The sequence below is a fragment of the Panulirus ornatus genome, chromosome 19 (genome assembly GCF_036320965.1).
Source record: "Panulirus ornatus isolate Po-2019 chromosome 19, ASM3632096v1, whole genome shotgun sequence".
Classification (NCBI taxonomy): Eukaryota; Metazoa; Arthropoda; class Malacostraca; order Decapoda; family Palinuridae; genus Panulirus; species Panulirus ornatus.
In genome coordinates, this window is record NC_092242.1 from 10,137,626 (window position 1) to 10,156,216 (window position 18,591).

Below are 18,591 nucleotides of genomic sequence, written 5' to 3' on the forward strand. Positions count from 1 at the left end.
GTTGTTCGCTGATGATACAGCGCTGGTGGCTGATTCGTGTGAGAAACTGCAGAAGCTGGTGACTGAGTTTGGTAAAGTGTGTGAAAGAAGAAAGCTGAGAGTAAATGTGAATAAGAGAAAGGTTATTAGATACATTAGGGTTAAGGGACAAGTCAATTGGGAGGTAAGTTTGAATGAAGAAAAACTGGAGGAAGTGAAGTGTTTTAGATATCTGGGAGTGGATTTGGCAGCGGATGGAACCATGGAAGCTGAAGTGAATCATAGGGTGGGGGAGGGGGTGAAAGTTCTGGGAGCGTTGAAGAATGTGTGGAAGTCGAGAACATTATCTCGGAAAGCAAAAATGGCTATGTTTGAAGGAATAGTGGTTCCAACAATGTTGTATGGTTGCGAGGCGTGGGCTATAGATAGAGTTGAGTGGAGGAGGATGGATGTGCTGGAAATGAGATGTTTGAGGACAATGTGTGGTGTGAGGTGGTTTGATCGAGTAAGTAATAATAGGGTAAGAGAGATGTGTGGTAATAAAAAGAGTGTGGTTGAGAGAGCAGAAGAGGGTGTTTTGAAATGGTTTGGTCACAAGCAGAGAATGAGTGAGGAAAGATTGACAAAGAGGATATATGTGTCACAGGTGGAGGGAACGAGAAGTGGGAGACCAAATTGGAGGTGGAAAGATGGAGTGAAAAAGATTTTGAGTGATCGGAGCCTGAACATGGAGGAGGATGAAAGGCTTGCAAGGAATAGAGTGAATTGGAACGATAGGGGATGGGGAGATAGAATACTTCCCACGTATTCTCTGCGTGTCGTAGAAGGCAACTAAAAGGGAAGGGAGCGGGAGCCTGGAAATCCTCCCCTCTCGTTTTTAATTTTCCAAAAGAAGGAACAGAGAAGGGGGCCAAGTGAGGATATTTCCTCAAAGGCTCAGTCCTCTGTTCTTAACGCTACCTCGTTAATGCAGGAAATGGCGAATAGTATGAAAAAAATATATAGATATATATATATATATATATATATATATATATATATATATATATATATATAATGGATTTGTATGTAGCATTTATGGATCTGGAGAAGGCATATGATAGAGTTGATAGAGATGCTCTGTGGAAGGTATTAAGAATATATGGTGTGGGAGGCAAGTTGTTAGAAGCAGTGAAAAGTTTTTATCGAGGATGTAAGGCATGTGTACGTGTAGGAAGAGAGGAAAGTGATTGGTTCTCAGTGAATGTAGGTTTGCGGCAGGGGTGTGTGATGTCTCCATGGTTGTTTAATTTGTTTATGGATGGGGTTGTTAGGGAGGTAAATGCAAGAGTTTTGGAAAGAGGGGCAAGTATGAAGTCTGTTGGGGATGAGAGAGCTTGGGAAGTGAGTCAGTTGTTGTTCGCTGATGATACAGCGCTGGTGGCGGATTCATGTGAGAAACTGCAGAAGCTGGTGACGGAGTTTGGTAAAGTGTGTGGAAGAAGAAAGTTAAGAGTAAATGTCAATAAGAGCAAGGTTATTAGGTACAGTAGGGTTGAGGGTCAAGTCAATTGGGAGGTGAGTTTGAATGGTGAGAGGCTGGAAGAAGTGAAGTGTTTTAGATATCTGGGAGTGGATCTGTCAGCGGATGGAACCATGGAAGCGGAAGTGGATCATAGGGTGGGGGAGGGGGCGAAAATTTTGGGAGCCTTGAAAAATGTGTGGAAGTCGAGAACATTATCCCGGAAAGCAAAAATGGGTATGTTTGAAGGAATAGTAGTTCCAACAATGTTGTATGGTTGCGAGGCGTGGGCTATGGATAGAGTTGTGCGCAGGAGGATGGATGTGCTGGAAATGAGATGTTTGAGGACAATGTGTGGTGTGAGGTGGTTTGATCGAGTAAGTAACGTAAGGGTAAGAGAGATGTGTGGAAATAAAAAGAGCGTGGTTGAGAGAGCAGAAGAGGGTGTTTTGAAATGGTTTGGGCACATGGAGAGAATGAGTGAGGAAAGATTGACCAAGAGGATATATGTGTCGGAGGTGGAGGGAACGAGGAGAAGAGGGAGACCAAATTGGAGGTGGAAAGATGGAGTGAAAAGGATTTTGTGTGATCGGGGCCTGAACATGCAGGAGGGTGAAAGGAGGGCAAGGAATAGAGTGAATTGGAGCGATGTGGTATACAGGGGTTGACGTGCTGTCAGTGGATTGAATCAAGGCATGTGAAGCGTCTGGGGTAAACCATGGAAAGCTGTGTAGGTATGTATATTTGCGTGTGTGGATGTGTGTATGTACATGTGTATGGGGGGGGGGGGTTGGGCCATTTCTTTCGTCTGTTTCCTTGCGCTACCTCGCAAACGCGGGAGACAGCGACAAAGTATAAAAAAAAAAAAAAAAAAAAAAAAAAAATATATATATATATATATGTATGGGATGTATTTAGGGAATCAGTGATGGATTGCGCAAAAGATGCTTGTGGCATGAGAAGAGTGGGAGGTGGGTTGATTAGAAAGGGTAGTGAGTGGTGGGATGAAGAAGTAAGAGTATTAGTGAAAGAGAAGAGAGAGGCATTTGGACGATTTTTGCAGGGAAAAAATGCAATTGAGTGGGAGATGTATAAAAGAAAGAGACAGGAGGTCAAGAGAAAGGTGCAAGAGGTGAAAAAAAGGGCAAATGAGAGTTGGGGTGAGAGAGTATCATTAAATTTTAGGGAGAATAAAAAGATGTTGTGGAAGGAGGTATATAAAGTGCGTAAGACAAGGGAGCAAATGGGAACTTCAGTGAAGGGCCCAAATGGGGAGGTGATAACAAGTAGTGGTGATGTGAGAAGGAGATGGAGTGAGTATTTTGAAGGTTTGTTGAATGTGTTTGATGATAGAGTGGCAGATATAGGGTGTTTTGGTCGAGGTGGTGTGCAAAGTGAGAGGGTTAGGGAAAATGATTTGGTAAACAGAGAAGAGGTAGTGAAAGCTTTGCGGAAGATGAAAGCCGGCAAGGCAGCAGGTTTGGATGGTATTGCAGTGGAATTTATTAAAAAAGGGGGTGACTGTATTGTTGACTGGTTGGTAAGGTTATTTAATGTATGTATGACTCATGGTGAGGTGCCTGAGGATTGGCGGAATGCGTGCATAGTGCCATTGTACAAAGGCAAAGGGGATAAGAGTGAGTGCTCAAATTACAGAGGTATAAGTTTGTTGAGTATTCCTGGTAAATTATATGGGAGGGTATTGATTGAGAGGGTGAAGGCATGTACAGAGCATCAGATTGGGGAAGAGCAGTGTGGTTTCAGAAGTGGTAGAGGATGTGTGGATCAGGTGTTTGCTTTGAAGAATGTATGTGAGAAATACTTAGAAAAGCAAATGGATTTGTATGTAGCATTTATGGATCTGGAGAAGGCATATGATAGAGTTGATAGAGATGCTCTGTGGAAGGTATTAAGAATATATGGTGTGGGAGGCAAGTTGTTAGAAGCAGTGAAAAGTTTTTATCGAGGATGTAAGGCATGTGTACGTGTAGGAAGAGAGGAAAGTGATTGGTTCTCAGTGAATGTAGGTTTGCAGCAGGGGTGTGTGATGTCTCCATGGTTGTTTAATTTGTTTATGGATGGGGTTGTTAGGGAGGTAAATGCAAGAGTCTTGGAAAGAGGGGCAAGTATGAAGTCTGTTGGGGATGAGAGAGCTTGGGAAGTGAGTCAGTTGTTGTTCGCTGATGATACAGCGCTGGTGGCGGATTCATGTGAGAAACTGCAGAAGCTGGTGACGGAGTTTGGTAAAGTGTGTGGAAGAAGAAAGTTAAGAGTAAATGTGAATAAGAGCAAGGTTATTAGGTACAGTAGGGCTGAGGGTCAAGTCAATTGGGAGGTGAGTTTGAATGGTGAAAAACTGGAGGAAGTGAAGTGTTTTAGATATCTGGGAGTGGATCTGTCAGCGGATGGAACCATGGAAGCGGAAGTGGATCATAGGGTGGGGGAGGGGGCGAAAATTTTGGGAGCCTTGAAAAATGTGTGGAAGTCGAGAACATTATCCCGGAAAGCAAAAATGGGTATGTTTGAAGGAATAGTAGTTCCAACAATGTTGTATGGTTGCGAGGCGTGGGCTATGGATAGAGTTGTGCGCAGGAGGATGGATGTGCTGGAAATGAGATGTTTGAGGACAATGTGTGGTGTGAGGTGGTTTGATCGAGTAAGTAACGTAAGGGTAAGAGAGATGTGTGGAAATAAAAAGAGCGTGGTTGAGAGAGCAGAAGAGAGTGTTTTAAATGGTTTGGGCACATGGAGAGAATGAGTGAGGAAAGATTGACCAAGAGGATATATGTGTCGGAGGTGGAGGGAACGAGGAGAAGAGGGAGACCAAATTGGAGGTGGAAAGATGGAGTGAAAAAGATTTTGTGTGATCGGGGCCTGAACATGCAGGAGGGTGAAAGGAGGGCAAGGAATAGAGTGAATTGGAGCGATGTGGTATACAGGGGTTGACGTGCTGTCAGTGGATTGAATCAAGGCATGTGAAGCGTCCGGGGTAAACCATGGAAAGCTGTGTAGGTATGTATATTTGTGTGTGTGGACGTGTGTATGTACATGTGTATGGGGGGGGTTGGGCCATTTCTTTCGTCTGTTTCCTTGCGCTACCTCGCAATACGCGGGAGACAGCGACAAAGTATAAAAAAAAAAAAAAAAAAAAAAATATATATAAACATATATAATCTTTTTTTTTATACATATCCGTCCTCTTCCGCATTAACGAGGTAGCATTAAGAACAGAGGACTGAGTCTTAGAGGGAATATCCTCACTTGGTCCCCTTCTTTGTTCCTTCTTTTGGAAAATTAGAAAAAAAAAAAGGGTGGGCCTGGAAAGAATGAGGAGGCCATTATCAAGACAGGATAGAAAATAATGGGGAAAACCAGTGTTTCCCACCAGGAAGAGGGTTACAAGGTTCTACCCCTCATGTTCAATCTCAACAATATTTCAAGCAATAGGGATAGACTACACATGAAAGTAGAATGGTCACATTCTGACATTTTTATCAGAAACATATTTTTTGGGGAATGTTCCTGAAATCTATATATGCAATAAATAATGATAATGCAGTATTAATAATCTGTGAACTGAGAACTCATTAGAAAACTCTATGAATATAATCTCTCTTAACAGTCAATAGATACCTGTACTCTTAACACTCAATAGATACCTGTAGCAATAAGGCACTTATCATATGAAACTTCACTTCCATCATCCATAAAGGCACGTTTCTTATGTGCATCCAATTTAACAACTTTGCATCCTTTAAGAACAGAGATGCCACCATTGTCCCTTGCTGAAAGCTCACTGACAGGGGTATAGTAGTCTTCATGTTCAAAGTATATGCTGCAAAAACAAAGAAATTGATTATTAGTGGTTTGATACCAATACCAATTTAATGACAGAATGTCTCTGAACTGTTAGGGAAACCAGTTGAGAAACATTTATATTCTTTTTGTGCTCATATTAAGATCATATGAATACAATGAATTGTTAGACAGGGTCTGTCAAATCTTCATGTTCAGTTTAAGATGAGCATTCTAACAGGGCCTTGGACAATCGTCAATGCAACTGGTTCTATGGCACATTTTCTCTGAACCTTGAAAACATCTAGATATTGTAATAGCAATTTCAACTTCTATATTGGCTACTCAAGACTTTTACGCAGAATATAACTTTTAATGATTGATCAATATATCTTCCTTCCTGCTTAAGAGAAAAATGTTGGATTAGAGTTAGTGAAAAACACTTTCATAACTACTTAATTCCTGCTGATGCAAATTTATGCAAGTCAAGAGACTTGATTTGATTTAGAGGACCAGGCAGAAGATGATCTTAAGTTACTTGACAATGAAAATCTGTCTTCAGATTGTGAGGAGAGTAATTCTATAGACACTAACTCTTCTAGATATATCATATACAGTAAAATATAATAATAATTTGTGAGGAGAGTAATTTCATAGACACTAACTCTTCTAGATATATCATATACAGTAAAATACAATAATAATCTGATTCAATTTTTCAGTGCAAATAAATAAGAAAACCTGTGTAGTGGCAACTTATTTGACACTCAAGCCTAACCCACACTTTCATGTGTACTGTGTTGTTACAAGTACAAAACTTCTACACACACACACACACACATATATTTTTTTTTTTTTGCTTTGTTGCTGTCTCCCGCGTTTGCGAGGTAGCGCAAGGAAACAGACGAAAGAAATGGCCCAACCCCCCCCATATACATGTATATACATACGTCCACACACACAAATATACATACCTACACAGCTTTCCATGGTTTACCCCAGACGCTTCACATGCCCTGATTCAATCCACTGACAGCACGTCAACCCTGGTATACCACATCGATCCAATTCACTCTATTCCTTGCCCTCCTTTAACCCTCCTGCATGTTCAGGCCCGGATCACACAAAATCTTTTTCACTCCATCTTTCCACCTCCAATTTGGTCTCCCACTTCTCCTCGTTCCCTCCACCTCCGACACATATATCCTCTTGGTCAATCTCTCCTCACTCATTCTCTCCATGTGCCCAAACCATTTCAAAACGCCCTCTTCTGCTCTCTCAACCACACTCTTTTTATTTCCACACATCTCTCTTACCCTTACGTTACTTACTCGATCAAACCACCTCACACCACACATTGTCCTCAAACATCTCATTTCCAGCACATCCATCCTCCTGCGCACAACTCTATCCATAGCCCACGCCTCGCAACCATACAACATTGTTGGAACCACTATTCCTTCAAACATACCCATTTTTGCTTTCCGAGATAATGTTCTCGACTTCCACACATTCTTCAAGGCTCCCAGGATTTTCACCCCCTCCCCCACCCTATGATCACTTCCGCTTCCATGGTTCCATCCGCTGCCAGATCCACTCCCAGATATCTAAAACACTTTACTTCCTCCAGTTTTTCTCCATTCAAACTTACCTCCCAATTGATTTGACCCTCAACCCTACTGTACCTAATTACCTTGCTCTTATTCACATTTACTCTTAACTTTCTTCTTTCACACACTTTATCAAACTCAGTCACCAGCTTCTGCAGTTTCTCACATGAATCAGCCACCAGCGCTGTATCATCAGTGAACAACAACTGACTCACTTCCCAAGCTCTCTCATCCCAACAGACTTCATACTTGCCCCTCTTTCCAAAACTCTTGCATTCACCTCCCTAACAACCCCATCCATAAACAAATTAAACAACCATGGAGACATCACACACCCCTGCCACAAACCTACATTCACTGAGAACCAATCACTTTCCTCTCTTCCTACACATATATATATATGTATATATATATATATGTATGTATGTAGCATTTATGGATCTGGAGAAGGCATATGATAGAGTTGAAAGAGATGCTCTGTGGAAGGTATTAAGAATATATGGTGTGGGAGGCAAGTTGTTAGAAGCACTGAAAAGTTTTTATCGAGGATGTAAGGCATGTGTACGTGTAGGAAGAGAGGAAAGTGAATGGTTCTCAGTGAATGTAGGTTTGCGGCAGGGGTGTGTGATGTCTCCATGGTTGTTTAATTTGTTTATGGATGGGGTTGTTAGGGAGGTGAATGCAAGAGTTTTGGAAAGAGGGGCAAGTATGAAGTCTGTTGGGGATGAGAGAGCTTGGGAAGTGAGTCAGTTGTTGTTCGCTGATGATACAGCGCTGGTGGCTGATTCATGTGAGAAACTGCAGAAGCTGGTGACTGAGTTTGGTAAAGTGTGTGAAAGAAGAAAGTTAAGAGTAAATGTGAATAAGAGCAAGGTTATTAGGTACAGTAGGGTTGAGGGTCAATTCAATTGGGAGGCGAGTTTGAATGGAGAAAAACTGGAGGAAGTGAAGTGTTTTAGATATCTGGGAGTGGATCTGGCAGCGGATGGAACCATGGAAGTGGAAGTGGATCATAGGGTGGGGGAGGGGGCGAAAATTCTGGGAGCCTTGAAGAATGTGTGGAAGTCGAGAACATTATCTCGGAAAGCAAAAATGGGTATGTTTGAAGGAATAGTGGTTCCAACAATGTTGTATGGTTGCGAGGCGTGGACTATGGATAGAGTTGTGCGCAGGAGGATGGATGTGCTGGAAATGAGATGTTTGAGGACAATGTGTGGTGTGAGGTGGTTTGATCGAGTAAGTAACGTAAGGGTAAGAGGGATGTGTGGAAATAAAAAGAGCGTGGTTGAGAGAGCAGAAGAGGGTGTTTTGAAATGGTTTGGTCACATGGAGAGAATGAGTGAGGAAAGATTGACCAAGAGAATATATGTGTCGGAGGTGGAGGTAATGAGGAGAAGAGGGAGACCAAATTGGAGGTGGAAAGATGGAGGGAAAAAGATTTTGTGTGATCGGGGCCTGAACATGCAGGAGGGTGAAAGGTGGGCAAGGAATAGAGTGAATTGGAGCGATGTGGTATACTGGGGTTGACGTGCTGTCAGTGGATTGAATCAAGGCATGTGAAGCGTCTGGGGTAAACCATGGAAAGCTGTGTAGGTATGTATATTTGCGTGTGTGGACGTATGTATATACATGTGTATGGGGGTGGGTTGGGCCATTTCTTTCGTCTGTTTCCTTGCGCTACCTCGCAAACGCGGGAGACAGCGACAAAGCAAAAAAAAAAAAAAAAAAAAAAAAATATATCTTATTATACTTAATCACTGTTTCCCCCACCAGCAAGGTAGTGCCAGGAAACAGACGAAGAATGGCCCATCAACTCATTATTTATTTTATATTCATTATACTCTGTTGCTGTCTCCCACGTTAGCGAGGTAGCACAAGGGAACAGACGAAATATACGCATATATATATATATATATATATATATATATATATATATATATATATATATATATATATATATATATACATAAATGCCCACACACACACATACATATTAACATATACATAAACATACACAGACATATTCATATATACACATGTATATATTCATACTTGCTTGCCTTCATCCATTTCTGTTAGCTTAAACCCATTCTTTATAAAATTGTGAGTCTCTTTCCATTTTATATAAAACTTGAAAAATGTGAGATTTATGGGCTGAAAAGGAAATCTAACATAGGAGTTAAGGAGTTCAACTAATATAGTCATTCTAACAATCGCTAGGTCTACCCCAGACATTCACGGAAAACACTGACCAAAAATGTCACATTTGCATTTGATGCACATAAGAAATGAAACTACTGGAAGTTTTTAAGACACTCAGAGAAATCGGCTTACAACAGATGCTGTGATCACTAAGTTGTATTATCATTACTTGATACCAAGCAGGCCAAACTCCTGCCTCCTAACTCCATGCATCGCAGAAAAGTTGTCGAAGGTAGTTCAACCTCCATGGAAGACGGTGATTGGAAGAGGATTGAGATCAAGACATTAATTCCCAATATCAATACACTATTACTCTCTACAATACAGAAATGGAAGTTATGAAGTATGAAAAGTACTTTCTCTCCACAGTAGAGACCCATGAGCCACAATAGGTAACTTAGACCACTGAGGGTTACAAACCTCTTTGTTCCCTACATTACTGGTGAAGTAAATGCCTCTCGCCCCTTGTTAACTACCTATAAGGCAGCAAGCAACAACCCTGTCCTATTGCTGTTGTTACTGAACTATTTCATAAATCTTGATGAACAAAAGTCACCTAAAGAAAATGGCCTGAATGGATAAACCAATTTGTTCTGTGATCTGAGAAATTCAAGATACTTCAGCATTGATGACTTGGGACAATAATGTCATCATTGAGTGGAAAGAGCTGGTTAGCTGGTGAAAGGTGGACCCAGAATAAGATGATGCCATTACTGCCTAAAAGGTGGTTGGCAAGGGCTGAGAAGCATTCATCTTACCAGTAAGGTATCTGACCTCTTGTCCAAGATATCTCTTATGGCTCACACACACAAAAAAAAGTAACCCAAGAGAAAAAAAATGCATGTTTTTCACAACGTCTTGGGCAGTAATAGGTTTCCAGCCATGATATATGTAATGTAGTACTGTAAACAAGTTATGCTTTGCACTGTATGTACCAGATTATGCAGCATACTGAAATTAGTTAATGCATTAGATACAGAAATTAAAAAGTGGGGACTTCAGTAAAACAAAACTTATAGTTGGGTATACACATGATCATGAAAAATAGGAGAAAAACCTGCTCTTAATGAGTAAATGTAATTCTTCAATACAAAGTTTCTGGAAACATTCATGGTTAGATAAGCTTTATTTTATTAGAGAGAAACAACTGTAGTTAAATGACAAATATAGAATCTAAATAATATGAAGTATATAAACAATAACCAGAATGCAATGCCTTAAGTTTTAGGGCACACATTACTGGCTTACCTTCTTTCCTTTCCATTCCACTGTTTAAAGCGAAGCTTTCTGGGGGCTTCAACTTCATCACTGTACCATAATTCCTTGCTGAGAGGTGGCCTCATATATGGGTTTTCTCCCTCCCCTGATACTATTAAGACCTGCCATCAAGATGAGTTTTCACTAAATAATTCTACAATATAATGTACATAAATGATGTGGTTCTTCAGTTTTACACTTACCAGATGAGCAATTCTAAATATTCAAAGCACTGTGATCCATGCTACATTGGCATATCTAGATAAGATTCAGTACATGAAATCTCAAAATATAAAAACATTCTTCAGCTAGATGCAAAATTGCACATAATGACTTATACATTAATCAGAAAGATGTATGGAACCCTTGTCTTGCTTACATTGCAGCACATTATTGGAAATAATTCAAAAATTGGATTGTTTTGGATATTACCAAAAATAATTCTGGAAAGTTCCATTTTCAAAATGGAATTTCCTTCATGTTATCACCCTAATTAAGCTTAAGGTTAAACCTTTTTACAAGGCATACAGGTCAACCAAAATTCTAAGAAGAGTTATGAGTCTTACACCATTCAATTCTTTTGATGATTGAAAACAACTATATACAGTTCTAAAAGTTGCTGATATTTCAAGCTATGATTAAGAAAAATTTGCAAGTTAAATTGTTGGGCAGACAATGGACAAAACATACCCTGAAAGTATGCCATACCATGCAGGTGACACATTTAACTTGTATAACAGCAATATCACTGGGAGTGAAATAAGAATGGGAGGAAATACTATCTGGAAAATACCAAAAATGACTGCAAGTTTATAAGACAAAGGTGGAATTTTCTTTAGTTCATCAGCCAGGTCAAGTTGCAACTTAAACTTTTAACAAAACAAAATTCGCAAAATCCAAACTACACTTATGAGTCTTATGCTACTCAATTCTTTAGATGATGGAAGACAGCTTCATGAGTAGCTGATTTAGACTTTTCTAATTATGATCAGTTAAACTGTGACTCCCATTGAAAAACGAATGGATGACAGACACATGACGTTCGTTTATGATGACTGACAAGGTAAGCAATGTCTACCATATTATGCATCTTACAAAACGTGACCAGTCTTACCTATGTAAGATACATATTTTCAAATGTCAGAAATATTAGGGGCCATGTATGAAAATATTTCATAATTAGTATGTTTAACGCAATACAATTTCACAAAAACATCCAATGATGCTTTGAAACTAACCTTGGCCTTAGCATCCCTAGCTTTAATGGCCCTGAATGCAGCTACAGACGCTGTTCCTGCACCGATGATCAAATAAGGTACGTGTTCAGGAACCACAGGCACCGCAACTAAGAGACAAAAGTAAGCAGTAACCATAAGTACCATCAACTTTAAAAAGGGTACATAAACTAATATATAAAGGTGAAAAAATATTACATGACAGGAGTACAACGATCATACTTAAAAATACTTCATCATGCTGTTCTTTAGTTGTTAAAATTATTGGGATATGCTTTTCATTGTAATTCCTGTGCCAGTTTTGTTTGCATAGGAATGGGATGATTTGATTTCATTAATTTTGCAGTAACCAATATATACAAGTAGGTAATATGTCTTGTAGTTGATGGTAGATTCATTGGAGCTCTGCCCAGAACAGTACCCTGTCTTGACATCAACCTACTTTCTGTTAAATTTCAGTCAGATACCTATTTAAAGCTACATAAAAAGGTGGGTGTATCTTCTGAGGCAATAGTGAGCAAAACTAGAACATAAAAACATGAGCTAAACATTAAAGGGCTTTATCTATTTGGGTACTGTGACAACAACAACTGCAAGATTCAACAATACAGCTGTTCACATCTACAATGGTCACACCTCCATGTGCAATATACAACCCATCCCTCAATAAAGTAATGACCTTCTAACACAACAGTTGGAAATCCTTATTGTAATCCTTGATGTATATGGAAGAATACATTGGGACATGGCACAATTCTCATCTCAAAATAACCTTCGTCCAGCTTTCTCATTTTCTTTTCCTATATCCAGCTTTCTCTCCAACAGTCCTTTACATAACTGTGAACATCAACCTTTCCTTCTATCTTCTTCCTCCTGTTTATCAGTGATCTTTCTTCACATAATTACTCATTCCACTTATAAAGGTGAATTAACTCTACATTTCTTCACTTCTTTTGAATCCCTATCTACTATTCTTTCTCATATACATCATCTTTCACTTATTTCTGCAAATTCAGATTGAATATCATTTCCAATTGGGGAAGACTTAAGCTAGTTAAATGAACCCTTACCAGTACTCAGTAATTTCCCCCTACAGCCATTCATCCTCCAGCCATACCAGTGACATTATGTTTTTTGTCTTCTAAAGAGAAAACTGAGTGGTGTTTAGCAGAGAAACAGGTATAAAAGATGATCCTGAATTACTTGTCAATGATCTATCATAAACTCAGTCTTGCATTCTTTTCATGAGCCTGAACTGTCTCAAAGTATTACATTTTACACATTTTTCCACTCTACAATTCATTCCCTTTGCACTCCCTGCCATAACACATCTCTCACACATCCCTTCATTTCTTTCTTTATTTCATCTAAACACACCACATGCTCTTCTCAAATGGCTCATTTACACAGCCTGGATTCTTGACCTCTGTGACTCAGTCCATGTCCATGTTTCAGCTGCATAGGTCAGGGTTGGGAGGACTATGGTGTCCCTTAATACTCTCTTCACTTCCATACTTACACCTCTACCCTTCATTATTCTATTAATGACTCTTCTACCTAGTACTGCCCTCTCCCTCATCTCTCTTTCCATATCACCAAACTTATATTTTCTCACCTCTTCCAGTCTTTTTCCTCCCATAGCCAAAGCACAACTTAATACATTTTCTTCTTTCACTCTATATGGTTTTACAAAATCTATAATTTCACCCTGTTTTCTTCGAACACCTTCACTTTACTTTTACTTGCATTTCCCTTCCACTGCATACACTTACACATATCATAAAACACACTTACAACCTTCTGCAACTCTTCACCCTAAGCAAACAACACAGTATCATCTGGAAACAAGCCTGCCACTAGCTACCATATCTCACCACCACACTCCATCTCTACACCCCTTTTCCCTAGTTTTGTTTTCATCTCTCTTATCACTCCATCCATACATCCATATATTGTATGGGAGGGTATTGACTGAGAGGGTGAAGGGATATACAGAGCATCAGATTGGGGAAGAGCAGTGTGGTTTCAGAAGTGGTAGAGGATGTGTGGATCAAGTGTTTGCTTTGAAGAATGTGTGAGAAATACTTTGAAAAACAGATGGATTTGTATGTAGCAATTATGGATCTGGAGAAGGTATATGATAGGGATAACAGAGATGCTTTGTGCAAGATCTTAAGAGTATATGATGTGGGAGGTAAGCTGCCAGAAGCAGTGAAAAGTTTTTACCAAGGACGTTAGGCATGTGTACGAGTAGGAAGGAAGGAGAGTGATTGGTTCCCAGTGAAGGTCAGTCTATGGTAGGGATGTGTGATGTCCCCATGGTTGTTTAATTTGTTTATGAATGGAGTGGTTAGGGATGTAAATGCAAGAGTTTTGGAAAGAGGGGTGAGTAAGCAGTCTGTTGGGGATGAGAGGGCCTGGGAAGTGAGTCAGTTGTTGTTTACTGATGATACAGGACTGGTGGCTGATTCGAGTGAGAAACTGCAGAAGTTGGTGACTGAGTTTGGAAAAGTGTGAGAAAGGAGAAAGTTGAGAGTAACTGTGAATAAGAGCAAGGTTATTAGGATCAGTAGGGGTGCGTGACAAGTAAATTGAGATGTAAGTTTGAATGGAGAAAAATTGGCAGAAGTGAAGTGTTTTAGATATTTGGGAGTGGACTTAGCAGCGAATGGAACCATGGAAGCGGAAGTTAGTCACAGGGTGGGGAAGGGCACAAAGGTTCTGGGAGCGATGAAGAATGTGTGGTAAGAGAGAACCTTATCTCGGAGAGCAAAAATGGGTTTGTTTGAAAGAATTGTAGTTCCAACAACATCATATGGCTGTGAGGCATGGGCTATAAATACGGTTGTATGGAGGAGAGTGGATGTACTGGAAATGAAATGTCTGAGGACAATATGTGGTGTGAGGTGGTTTGACTAAGTAAGAAATAAAAGGGTAAGAGAGATGTGTGGAAATAAAAAAGAGTGGTTGAGAGAGCAGAAGGTGTATTGAAATGGTTTGGACATAAAGAGAGAATGAGTGAGGAAAGATTGACAAAGAGGATATATGTGTCAGAGTGGAGGGAACAAGGAGAAACAGAGACCAAATTGGAGGTGGAAGGATGAGTGAAAAAGATTTTGAGCAATCAGGGCCTGAACATACAGGAGGGTGAGAGGCAGGCAAAAAATACAGTGAATTGGAGCGATGACGTATACCAGAATCCACGTGCTGTCAATGAACCGAACCAGGGCATGTGAAACATCTGGGATAAACCATGGAAAGGTGTGTGGGGCCTGGATGTGGATAGGGAGCTGTAGTTTTGCTGCATTACACATGACAGCTAGAGACTGAGTGTGAGCGAATGTGGCCTATTTCATCTGTTTTTCTGACACTACCTACCTTCATCCATTCCCAGAGCCACCATAGAGACTTCACACAGCCCTGCTTCACACTTACATGTATACCAAAACTTTCACTCAACTCTCCATTCATTAATACATTTTCATTTGCTTCTCTATATAAGGTTTTCATACCATCCAGCAGTTGTCCCCCTATTCATACCATAAAGCATTCCATTTGCCTTTGTCATATGCTTTCTCCAGATCCATAAAAGCTGCATACACCTTATCTTTCACTAAATATTTTTCCATGGTCATCTTTACCACAAAAATCTGGTCCACACATCCCCTATCTTTCCTAAAATCTCCTTGCTCCTCACTTATTCTGCAATCAGTTACTTCCATCACTCTATCAATTCACATTCTTTCATGAACTTTTCCTGGTATAGGTAACATACTTATTCCCCTATTATATTACGTATCAGAGGCATCCATTTTATCACACTTTCTCCTCCATACTTCAGCATTGCAGTTGTAATCCCATCCACTTCAGGTGCCTTTCCTACCTTCAGCCGCATTATTGTCTTTTCCTCCCTTTTTGCTATAAGCCCTTGCACTTGCATCCTCTTCCTTCCATCCTCCATACCCACGTATGTAACAACTGCTGACTCCCCTTCACCCACATTCATCAGTTTTTCAAAATACTCCTTCTAACTTCCTTTCTCTTCCTCCTTTTGATTCAGCAACTCCCCTTCTTTACTTCTCACTTTAACATTTCCACTCTTACACCCACTTCTTTCCCTTTTCACCTCCTTCCAGTACAGTTTTTTATTATCCTGAAACTTTTCACTTAACTTTCTTCAAAAATCTTCATCCACTCTTTCTTTGCTTTCCTCTAAAAACCTCTTAACATTTCACTTACATATTTTATCTTTCCTTCTCCTTTGCTGAAGTTTCGCTCATACATTTCTATTAAGAAATCCACCATATGCCATTTTCTTCTCTTCCACAGCATTTCTAATCTCTTTTGTCCACTTATGCATAGCCCTTTTTATTCTCATATCCCATGATCTTTTATCCAACTATTAATTCTGCAACCTTCAATGGTATTTCTCTAAACATTTTAAGTACCTCATTCACACATAACTGCATTCCTATATTCATTTCACTTCCATCAAAGCTTTCAGTTACCTTCCTTTCATACGCCTCCCTCCATTTTTTCTAATTCATCTTCTTGCTTACCAATGCTTTTACCTCTCCAATCTTTCTTACACCATACCTCCATTTCTCCCTGATTCTCATCCCCACAGGAACTGGAAAATGATCAGTCTTTGAAGAATCCTCTCACAACTCTAGCATCTAGCACAGTCTTTCTCAATCTTTCATCCAGTGCCACAAAGTCAATCAAAGCATTTGCTCTTTTTTTCCACCATCCATGTATATCTGTGAAACATCTTGTGCTGAAAAAAAGGTGTTTGTAAGGAATAAAGCCCTCTCAAGACACAAGAACACTATTCAGCCAGCAGCTGCATTACATAATTACTATTAAATTACCATCATTAAATTACCATCACTGTTTCCTGCATCAGCGAGGTAGCGCCAAGAAAACAGACAAAGAATGGCCCAACCACTCATATACACGCACATATACGTACATATACATATCAACATATACACTTATACATACATTTACATACACATGTACACATGTACATATTCATACTTGCTTGCCTTCATTCATTCCCGGCGCTAACCTGCCCTACAGGAAACAGCATTGCTACCCCCTGCTTCAGCAAGGTAGTGCCAAGAAAACATACAAAAAGGCAACATTCATTCACACTCAGTTTCTAGCTGTCATGTGTAATGCACCAAAACAACAGCCCCCATCCATATCCAGGCCCCACAGACCCTTCCATGGTTTACCACAGACATATCACATGCCCTGGTTCAGTCCACCAACAGCATGTCAACATAATTACTATGTTTTTATTTTGGGGGCACTGCCTAACATGAAAGTTAGTGGGGTGATTGTGATGTAATAACTCCTTCAGCTGGCACACAAATTTCCCAAAGCTTCTAGAAAAATAGGTGTTTATCAAGTAAAGGGAACAAAATGTTTCCTATGAAATGAAAAAACATTATGTAGGAATAACAAAGACATGAAGTAAAACAGGCCTAAATTTTCCCCTAAAGAAATGAAAATTTCTGGTGACAGCATATTGCTGAGACAGCACTAATACATAGCCTTGTGTCAAGGTGTCTTAACTGTCACTATGGCAGTTAAAACATGGTCGCCAAAGTGATGCACAAGGCATTTCAAGGAAAAGTGGAGTCACTGTTGCCAATGCCAGCCTGACAAAACCTCCTCTGATAATGAAAACTTAATAAATCACTGCACTAACACATTTGTGCAACCAACTAAAACTGGCCACTACTCTAATCATGACTTTCCCAGGTATTACGGTCACACCACTCTAGCAAGGGGAAACGATTCTTCAGTCATCTCTAGCATCTGAAGGTCTGCTATTGCCCAACCAACAATGTGAAAAGATGACCTTTGTGATGATGCACATTCTAGGTAAGGGACCACGATAACGTGCACAGTGCTGCAGTACACTCAGTATTGCTTCTGCATCAGTTGAAGTTGTTTATTATTCTACATAGTTTTTATAAATCTGTTTTGTTCTATTTCACAAGCATTTTAGCTAATACGGACAAAACTAACATACTTAGGGCTGTCACGGTGCACTCACCACGTATCTTGCTTGAAGAACAATGCTGTTGTTTTCTGTAGCCACATATTGTCTGTAGTTGTTAATCTCAGGTTAATCAGGTATTTACTTCAGTCATTAAAACAATTTTCTTTTCAAGGTCAACATTACACTGTTTGCTTTCTTCTGGAGCATTCTTATTAAAGTACAGATTATATTTTCATGTTCTGGATATGTGACATGCATTACAATTGATTTAATTAATGCTGAAATAATGCAATGACCTCCATTCGCAATTCCATGTGGGTGGATAATGTACATACAGCCCTTCATTCTCCCTCCCAATTACTCCATTACATCTTCCTGCAAAACTAGCTTAAGCCAAAACAGGCAGTCTCTGGTAAGAGTTGATTTTTCTCTCTTATTTCTATAATAATTCTTCAAGAAAAATATCAAATTTACACCGTAAATATAATTAAAGAGGTTTTCTGCATCTTTAAGTTTGTTTCTATTGAGACTTGGGGTTAAGGGCTAAAGTTTTTCATAGGAACATACCTTAAATTATGCACTGGGAAGTTTGGGGAAATGAGTTTCACTTACTGGAATTCCACTCAACTGTCAACTTTTCAAAAATATATCTATTCCATTATGCCAGGGATAGGTGTATTTGGATGTTATAAACAATTATATTTCAATAAATCATGAAATCATAAATAACCATGTTACAATTGTTGAAGTGTGTGGTTATCTATGGAATATGATGCTTATAGCCTTGTTGCACTTCTGCACACACAATAAGTGTCCTTCCATTTATTGGCTTTTGAAGCATATATGAATATCTGACATGACTGATGAAGTTATCTTTAAATGTCTAACTTGAAGTCAGCACTGAGGCTGCTTTGTCTCATCAGCAGAGGGCATGCTTGTGTACTCTTAACATTAGAGCCATTAAGATGGAGATAAGCACAAACGCTAACATGAAAC

At 39.6% G+C, this 18,591-nt stretch overlaps 1 protein-coding gene across 5 annotated transcripts in view; it reads right to left on the reverse strand.

Moving 5' to 3' along the window:
* AIF (Apoptosis inducing factor) overlaps positions 1-18,591 on the reverse strand; it is a 65,601-nt gene that overhangs the window by 19,441 nt on the left and 27,569 nt on the right. For all 5 annotated transcript variants that reach the window (XM_071673612.1, XM_071673610.1, XM_071673611.1 and 2 more), the window contains 3 exons: positions 11,583-11,689; positions 10,336-10,466; positions 5,140-5,315 (listed from right to left, as the gene is read on the reverse strand). In XM_071673612.1, coding sequence (XP_071529713.1) covers positions 5,140-5,315; positions 10,336-10,466; positions 11,583-11,689 — 414 coding nt within the window. The remainder of the gene's footprint in view (positions 1-5,139; positions 5,316-10,335; positions 10,467-11,582; positions 11,690-18,591) is intronic.